Below are 10,152 nucleotides of genomic sequence, written 5' to 3' on the forward strand. Positions count from 1 at the left end.
TATTTATGAGTACATACTACATATCTGCACCAATAGAAAAATGAAAGCAGGTTGACTAAGCAGATATACAAGGAGAGTGTGGAGGGAAAGGTCGGAGTGGGAAGACCTAGACGAACGTATCTTGATCAAATTAAGGACGTCCTGGTAAAGGGTCAGGTCAAAAGTACCCGAAACCGCCGAGCTTGTATGAAGAGAGTTATGAATGTGGACGAAGCGAAAGAAGTATGCAGAGATCGTGGCAAGTGGAAAGAGGTAGTCTCTGCCTACCCCTCCGGGAAAGAGGCGTGATTTTATGTATGTATGTATGTATGTATAGAAAAAAAGAATAGGACCACTCTATCTAATTTCTATGCAAGACGTAAAAGCCAACTAAGGGATAAGCTTATAAACTTGGGACTCTTGTTTTAGGCGATGGGCTAGCAACCTGTCACTATTTGAATTCCAATTCTATCATTAAGCCAAATAGCAGAACGAGAATGAGAAAGCCTTGAGTCATGAAGTCCACCTGTTGTACATTTTACCTGAATAACACTACACTTTGTAAAGAAATAAATAAATAACATTATTTTATTCTCAATTCCATCGTAAAGCCATGCATACAGCTGAACAATAATAATTTTTAAAATTATCTTTCAGTCTTTTCAAAACTGTTATCTCTGTCTACCCCATACATATGGTCACGTCTATATTTCTTACAATATAGACGTGACCATATTTATGCACAACATATCTTGAACTCTTACTGGGTAGATAGAGCAATAAATCTCGAAAAGACTCGAAAACCACGTTTAACTAGATGGCCTGGAAATGATGGAACTAATATTGTTAACACTAGCTGTCAACTGCAGCTCTGCCCGCCTTTAAATTATTTTATTTTATTTTATTTTTAATAGGAAGACCAACAGCTACAAACATAATAGAAATAAAGCTAGTTAGCAAAGGAGCCAATTAAAGGTCCTCACAAATAAGCAATTACATTCCCATTTTTCCCGTATCCGTGGGAATTTCATGGAAAAGTTGCTTATGTTACTCTTAAAGGTTTTGTGCTGTCTCTACGCCAAATATCATAGAATCGGTCTAGTTGTTAAGTATATTGGTAAAAAAAGAAAAACATACATCTTTTCTCTTTATTGTATTAGTACGGTAAAAATCTATCAAAGAACGGGCAGATAATCATCCAATAACATAAAACTCAACCAAACACTTAGCGAATAAACTCTCCAGGTCAATACATACAGAAGTCTATTATCTCCATACAAATGGCCAAGGGTACAGTCCCGATTACGAGACCGTGATCATATCATTTAATGATATTATTCCGGGAAATTACCTGGAAAATACTCGCCTACCGCACAATCGAATAATGGAACACTAAATTATAAAGATAAAAAGTTATGTTTGTATGTTACGGTAACGTTATCGTTGTATTGTGAAAAGGTACATTAAGGATCTCAGGTTCTCAATTCAGTTTATTTTTTAACAAAAAGTAAAGCCAAAATGAAAAGTAGGATGTTTATTGAATGTGTTAGTAACTCTTATCTTATTCGCCGGGACTGACACTCGGAAAGTCAAACCTATGGTTTAATTAATTGCGTAAACGTACAAAGACACTAACAAACAAAACATTTACGGAGAAAATGATATAAATTAAATAAAAAATAATAATATATACTAATATTATAAAGCTGAAGAGTTTTTTGTTTCTTTGAACGCGCTAATCTCAGGAACTACTGGTTCGAATTGGAAAATTTATTTTTGTGTTGAATAGACCATTTATCGAGGAAGGCTATAGGCTATATAACATCACGCTGCAACTATTAGGAGCGAAGAAATAATGGAAAATGTGAAAAATCCGGGGTAAATTATTCATCCTTGAGTAAGTTTAAAAATAACTGAGAAAATCACAACTCCCCGATTCCTACAAGAAGCAAACATTAGCGGAAACGGCACCAACATTATATCTAATAATAATATCATGATTTCTTTATTTTCTCTCAAATCGTATTATGTACAATGATTTGCAGCACTGGCACTTTAATCGTTTAACTGACAAGCATTATCTGTTTACTCATAAAAATCGCCAGTACGCTTATACGAGTAAAATAGCGAGTGACGTCGCGGGCGACAGCGAGTCCGTAATAAATAAACTCGTGGCTTCACGGTTCGATTAATTCGCGTCGCGCGGCGGAATTGAACGCGGAACTGGTTGTTGATAAACGTTTACAGGAAAAAAAATAACATCTCTGATTCCACCCATTTGGCTGGAAAGCAAATAATTCCTTTATTATGTTTTCCAACCTTTACATTTGGGGAAACCTCCGTTTGTATTAATATATATAGGCATAATACGAGTGACACCGATTGAGTTAACCTCGAAACTTGTGTTACGAGATACTCAACGATACTATATTGAATGAATGAATGAAAGATTTATTAGAAACAACTCAACGTACACAAGCTTCTCAAACACAACATAAAAATAAATAAAATATAATTTAAGACAACAATATGTAATATATACTTATACTTGTATATACAAACTGGTTGACTAGTAAAATAAACCCGGCTTTGCATACATAATTTTATGTGTGTCACTTTTCATTATTATATATCATACCCAGTATCATTCCAACTCATATTAGAATTATGAATGCGAAAGTGTCTGTTACCTCACAATTAAATCAAAGGGTACCCGTACTCATTTCTAAAAGCTTAAAAAAAACGTTATCACATTTAAAGGACACATAAATGTAATTATATAAAAGAAGACACTGACTGACCGATTGACTGAAATACCAACTTACAGCCTTACCCGCTATATCAATTTGAAATTCAGCTTGTAGGTTTCTAATGAACCTATTTTAGGGAGGCACTAAGAGAGGGTTTCCCAAAACTCTCGCGGGAACGGAAATCAACGGGATCTTTCATTCTGTAATAAAGATTTAATTCCACGAAGACGTAATTTAGATACCCAGCTAAAGTAAATAATTCTGAGGTAAAACCCAAGGCGTGAACTGAATGCTGTAATGGCACATCACTTGTCAAACTATGGTAATTATGAAGTAGTCCACGCGGAATGAACTCGTGAATAATTCGCCTGGTGGCAAAGTTGATCAAAGTTCAGGATTGCGGTGAGAGAGAAACTCATTAGAAGACGTGCTTAGACTAAGAGAGTAATTAAAATTTAGACTAGCTGTTAAAAGAGTTTTCAACAATCTTTTGTTCCTTATATTCTGTACCCCAAATGTTACTTAAATCCATTTCAAGGTCATCTTCTTCTCCCTGGCGTTAGTCCTGGTTATACCCTCACCTCTCTGATGAGGAGCCTGGGGCTCGCCTGTTACCGCGATCCTGAAGTCAGTAAGTCAGATTTAATGTAGACAATGTGCATTCGTCCACTATTTAGATTTAAGAGATCCATATTTGTAAATTGACGTCCGATGAAAATGCTGCAGTGTAGTTTGTTCCGCCGCTTCTTCTACACATGCGCTTTGGTGTGAGGTTAGACTAAGTACCTATTTAATCTTCTATTATGTTAATCTTTGTACCACCTATATAATTGTGTTATTCCTTCAAATATAGTAGTATTATTCGAGCATTCACTCGTTTCATTTACCTGACTACGTCACACCCTTATATGGCGACCCTGCCTATGGAATCTTCCACCGCGCCGCGAATTTGAGACGTTACTCGTGTAATCGTTAATAAGGACAATGGAAAAGTACCAGTTCTATCTTTGTTTCGGACTAAACGCTAGTGTACACGTGAATAAAAAATTTCACAAAAATAATGGGCTCCCCACAGTCTAAAGAAGAAACCCTGGTCATCCAGAATGCTGCGGCTGGCGATAATAAAGCAACTACAGAACAAATTCGTTTTCATATGAGCACCACAAATATTATCCTGTGTGTTATCCTGTTAATTATACTGTGTGGCGTGCTGTTCTTCATATATCGACTATATAGAAAATGCCATAGAAAATGGATTGTTAAGGAGATAAATCGGGCGACTATAAGAAGATCACTTTTCCGGCGACAGTTGGAAGACCTTAACCCACCCCAAAAAATCTATTCAAAAGAAATGGTGTAAAAAATAAATAAAAATAAAAGTGCATAAATATATTTCAAAAGTGAAAATTTATTATATAAAAATAAATATTAAAAAAAAAAAAAAAAGTGAAAATAATAAAATACAATAATCTACTTAAAAAAAAAAAAAAAAAAGTATCTTAAATATATAATCAAATATCCTAATAATAATTTTATGTACGAGATATAGGTCACCGGTAAGGAATGCAGCGACTTTCCATATACGGACGGACGGATGATGCACTGTGACTGAACTTTGGACTTGATAGTGTTAATTGTAATCGCGATTATATTTTAAAGTCTATTTTTATTTATTTTTTAATGTGTTATGTTCTTTATGTGCACAGGTACAAGAATATTTTACTCTACGTTATGGTGGTAAGTGACTAATGGAAACTATTATATCATTGTATGAGGAATTAAAGAAAATTAGAGTATATTTAATTAAATTAGGAGCCAGTCGAAGAACGGAAAAAGTGTTAGTAAACAAATTAAATGAGATTAATGCAATCTATGAGAAATATGAGACGTGGCTGATAGGTTTTGAAGAAAAACTTAAGAGAAAATATTATAGTTCGGATGATATTATATTAATCAAAAATTATTGTAGTCGATTTTTAGAGTTACATGAAAATATTTTAGTGTTGTGTAATAGTGATAAGCCGAAGTCATCGTTCAACATGAATTCTTTTGATTTAAAAACGGCGTTAAATCTTTTACCTATTATGACAAATGAGGAGTCGAATACAAAACAGTTGATTGATAACATTGAATATTATAATACTTTATTGAAAGAAGATACATGTAAACAAAATTTAATTAATTTCGTATTAAAAAGTAGGCTTTCTCCTGAAGCTAAGTTAAAATTAAAATCAAAATATGAATCAGTTAATGAGTTAATTATTGATATGAGAAATGTATTATTGTGTAAGAAAGCTGCAACGGCAATACAAAATAAATTACAAAAAATTAGACAAAATGACTTGTCAATTGCTGACTATGGTAAAGAAATAACGGAACTATTTGTTGATTTAACGATAACGCAAGCTGACGGGAATGATCAATGCTATAAAATATTAAAACCTATTAATGAAAAAATGGCTGTTAAGCAATTTGCTGACGGCTTGCGTAATCGTCGACTTAGTACGATTATTTCTGCCAGGAATTATAGTTCACTTAAAGATGCTGTACAGGCAGCCCAAGATGAAGAAGTATCAATTCCTTCAACATCTGGAGAAATCATGGGTATGTACAAGAAACCATACCATAATAAATATTTCAACAATGGTTCAAATTATTATAGAAGCTGGCGTGGAGGACGTTGCCGCTATCCTGTACATAGAGGAAGAGCTCGAGGACAGCAAGCAGCTCATCTAGCTTCTCGAGGACAAGGGTCACGAGGTCAGTACACGCGAGGAAGTAGCGGAGGTCCACAGCAGAGAGGTAAATTTTTTAATTCAACTAGAGGAAATCAAGGGATGCGTAATAATCGTAATATTCATTTAATGCATGATAATGATAATAATAATTTCGAAAAATTTGAAGAGTCAGAACTTTCTTTGAATCAGTTTTTTCGTGAGGAATAGTGAAAAATTTATTTTAGCCAGTGATAGTAATTGTTATATTTCTTTACTTTCATCATCATGTAATAATTATAACAAAAAATATTTTTTAGTAGATTCTGGAGCATCAATATCGGCATGTACGTATAAACATGCTATAGAATGTAACATTCCAATCCATAAGGAGAATGTAACAATCAACGGTTTAGGTGGAAGTGTACAAGCAATAGGATACTTATTTTTACCATTAACTTTTAATAATGAAACATTCAATCATAAGTTTTTTGTTTTTCAAAATTTACCAATTAAAGGAAGTGGAATTTTAGGCCGTGATTTTTTAAATAGATGCAAAGCTCAATTAGACTTCAGTAAAAACACTTTGACATTATTTATTAATTCGAAAATTACTTTACCTTTAATAAATACATGTAATGTTATTTTTGAGATCCCAGCTAGAAGCGAGTCAATACATTTTATACATACGGACATTAATGAAGATTGTGTCATATTATCTCAAGAAATAAAACATGGTATATTTTTAGCAAGTTCCATATGTTCACCAAAAGATGGATTGATTCCTGTTAGAATACTTAATGTTACTGAAAATGATGTTCAACTCACAGAAATAAATCCAAAAATTGATAAAGTTAGTAACTATAATATTTGTGAATTTGAAAAGTCAACGACCGATTCAAATAGAGTGAAAAAACTTTTCTCATTAATGAAATTGCAACATTTAAATATTGAGGAACAAAAAACTATTGAGAACATTTGCGCTAAATATTCAGATATATTTTACCTCCCTGGTGATAAATTAAGTACTACTGATGTATACACACATACTATTTCTGTCAAACCTAATACAAATCCAATCTTTTCAAAACAATATCGTTTGCCATACTCTCAAAAGGACGAAATTAAACGCCAAATTGATAAAATGTTAGAGGAAGGGATAATTGAACCTAGCAAGAGCGATTGGTCTAGTCCAATACTGTTAGTACCTAAAAAATCAGATTCAACAGGAGACAAAAAATGGAGGCTTGTCGTAGATTATAGGAAATTGAATAATCAGATTGAAGACGATAAATTCCCACTACCAGATATTACTGAAATTCTGGACTCGTTGTCAGGTAGCATTTATTTCACACATTTAGACTTGCATCAAGGATACTATAATGTTAATTTAGATGAAAACAGTAGAAAATTTACAGCTTTCCATTCAGGACAGTATCAGATGACACGTATGCCAATAGGACTTAAAACTAGCCCAAGTTCATTTTCCAGAATGATTACATTGGCAATGGCTGGTCTAAATTATGAAAAATGTCTAATTTATTTAGATGACTTAATTGTTTTTGGCCGTAATTTAACAATTCATAATAAAAATTTACAAGATGTTTTTGAAAGATTACGTCAGGTCAATTTAAAATTAAATCCAGTAAAATGCGATTTTCTTAAAAAAGAAATTTTGTATTTAGGTCATGTGATTTCTAATGAAGGTATAATGCCGGATCCTGCAAAAATATCTGCAGTACAAAATTATCCAGTTCCTACAAATTCAGACGAAGTAAAAAGATTTGTAGCTTTCACGAATTACTATAGAAAATTCATACCAAAATTTGCAGAAATCGCATATCCTTTAAATAAATTAACTAGAAAAGGCGTACCATTTGAATGGAATACCGAAAGTCAAAACTCTTTTGAAAAACTAAAAGAACTACTAATAAGCCCACCTGTGTTACAGTATCCCGATTTTTCGGAACAAAATAAATTTATAGTACAAACTGATGCTTCAAATAATGCTATAGGAGCAATTTTATCAAACAAAAATGGACGACCAATAGCTTATGCTAGTAGGAGCTTAAATAAAGGTGAAAAGAATTATCCAGTGATAGAAAAAGAATTGCTAGCAATAGTATGGGCTGTGAAGTATTTTCGTCCATATTTATATGGACGCCCATTTAAAATACTGACAGACCATAAACCACTAGTATACTTGTTCAATATGAGAGATCCTTCGAGTAGGCTCATGAAATTTAGAATCATATTAGAGGAATATAATTTTGAAGTAGAATATGTTAAAGGTTCTGAAAATGCAGCTGCAGATGCATTGTCTAGAATCACATTAAATGATTTAAAAGAAATGCACGAAAGTGTTATTAATGTTATGACAAGAGCGGGCGCAAGAAAATTAAATAAACTAGATTCATCGGTAGATATGGATGCTTTAGACTTGAGGCCTGATCAACCAAAGGTCGTAAGTACCCATATAAGACCGAAAGAATCAGTAGAATTAAAACTTATTGATATTAAGGGACTAAAACAATTTAAAAAAGAGGGAATTATCACAAAAGAAAATAAAATATTATGCTATATTGAAAGTAAAAGAACAATTTATGTGAAATTTCTAGATTCTCAATCACAAATGACGCGAGGCGAATTTGTGAGAGATTTAGATAATTTTTGTAATTTATTAAAGTTAGAAGAAATATACATATTAAAGAGTAAAGATAATGAAATTTTTATAGAAAAATTATTAGATAAAATAAAAAACGATAAGAATAGGTCCGGACCGCGTATATGTATTTTAAGTAATGTAAAAAGAATTGAGAATAAACATGATAGAAAAATAATTTTAAATGATTTTCATCTCTTGCCTAGCAGTGGCCATGCTGGTATGAGAAGAATGTCAAACAACATAAAGAAATATTATTTCTGGCCTGGTATTGATAAAGATGTTAGAGAATTTGTAAAACGTTGCGACAGTTGTCAACGTCAAAAACATTCAATACCAAAGAAAGAACCAATGGAAATTACTAGTACAGCGCATACTGCATTTGAAAAAGTATTCTTAGATCTTGTTGGTCCTTTGGAAAGAGATAATGATAATTATTCTTATATACTAACGTGTCAATGCGAACTGACAAAATATGTAGAAGGTTATCCCTTAATTTCCAAAAAAGCTGATGAAGTAGCAAGATCGTTTGTTAATAATTTTATTCTCAGGTATGGTGTGCCAAAATGTATAGCTACAGATAGAGGGAAGGAGTTTTTATCAGAAATTTTTCAAGAGGTATGTAAATTATTAAATATTAAACAACTCAACTCAACAGCCCACCATCACGAGTCCATAGGAGCTCTGGAAGTCACTCACAAACATTTGAATGCGTTTCTACGTATTCAAACAGAGAATCACCCGGAGATGTGGAGTAAGTGGATTCCTTTTTGGTGTTTCTCTTACAATACAGGAGTTCATACTGAAACAGATTTCACCCCGTACGAGTTGGTGTTTGGTAAGAAATGTTCTCTCCCTAGTAATCTGACAAATGATGTAGAACCTCTTTATAATTATGAGAGCTATCCACATGAATTGAAATACCGTTTGCAACTTTCTCAAAAAGAGGCTAGAAATAATTTGTTAAGAAGTAAGATAAATAGAAAGTATGTGTATGACAAAAATATTAATCCTGTAAGCTATAAGGAAAATGATTTAATTTTAGTAAAAAATAATACACCTAGTAATAAATTAGATAATATATATTTAGGCCCTTATAAAGTTATTAAGGACATACCACCAAACGTAGAGATAATAAATAAGTATGGTAAAATAGACATTGTACATAAAAACCGTACAAAACCTTATTATAAAACGTAAAAAATAGATTATATTTTATCAATTTGACTGTAAAAAAAAAATATATTATATAAATTCATTTTTTTTTTCAATAAGTGCGGTGATGTGAGGTTAGACTAAGTACCTATTTAATCTTCTATTATGTTAATCTTTGTACCACCTATATAATTGTGTTATTCCTTCAAATATAGTAGTATTATTCGAGCATTCACTCGTTTCATTTACCTGACTACGTCACACCCTTATATTGGAAGCGGTAGTAGTTATAATTAGATTTAAGTTATGTGACGTCAATAAGTGATACCTTGTATCCAATTTTGAAAATAAATCTATTCTATTCTATTCTATTTTTACACAACGCAACTCCCATCTGACAAATCTGCAATCTTATCAGGGAAACGTGATACCCATATTGGTTCGTGATTATAGATCCAGTTGCCTGAATGTGCAGCGCAGTACATCGCGAGAGCATCGATTAGCAATCAAATTAATTCCCTATACAAAAAGTTTTTACTCAATTACTACAGATAAAACTACGCCTAATTTTCAAAGGAGTAGGCAGAGACTACAACTTTTTACGATCCGTCATACTTCTTTCGCTTCATCCACATTTAACACTCTCTTAATGTATAGTCGGTACATAATTAAGATTTTGGTTATAACTAACTTATTGCAAGTGGCCATATTATTCCCACGAAATAATCTACAAAAAGTTTATAATTACTATGAAATATAGCCGTCGGGAGGCCGCTGCGTGTGTGAACATAACGTCAAAGTAATTCCCGCCGGCGGTTCTACACCGGCTTTTAATAGCGCGCATATTCGTGGAATGTAGTTACTAAACCCTTACTCTTATTTTATGATGTCT

The 10,152-nt window shown here is 32.7% G+C and overlaps 1 protein-coding gene across 1 annotated transcript; it reads left to right on the forward strand.

Annotated features, from left to right (window-relative positions):
- Positions 1-4,231: 4,231 nt before the first annotated feature.
- Positions 4,232-6,010, forward strand: LOC132902896 (uncharacterized). The gene has a single exon (XM_060949809.1). It carries the CDS (start codon positions 4,478-4,480, stop codon positions 5,672-5,674), a length of 1,197 nt encoding a protein of 398 aa, XP_060805792.1. The 5' UTR covers positions 4,232-4,477; the 3' UTR covers positions 5,675-6,010.
- The last annotated feature ends 4,142 nt before the right edge of the window (positions 6,011-10,152 follow it).

The sequence above is a fragment of the Amyelois transitella genome, chromosome 19, assembly GCF_032362555.1.
Source record: "Amyelois transitella isolate CPQ chromosome 19, ilAmyTran1.1, whole genome shotgun sequence".
In the NCBI taxonomy this organism is placed as follows: domain Eukaryota; kingdom Metazoa; phylum Arthropoda; class Insecta; order Lepidoptera; family Pyralidae; genus Amyelois; species Amyelois transitella.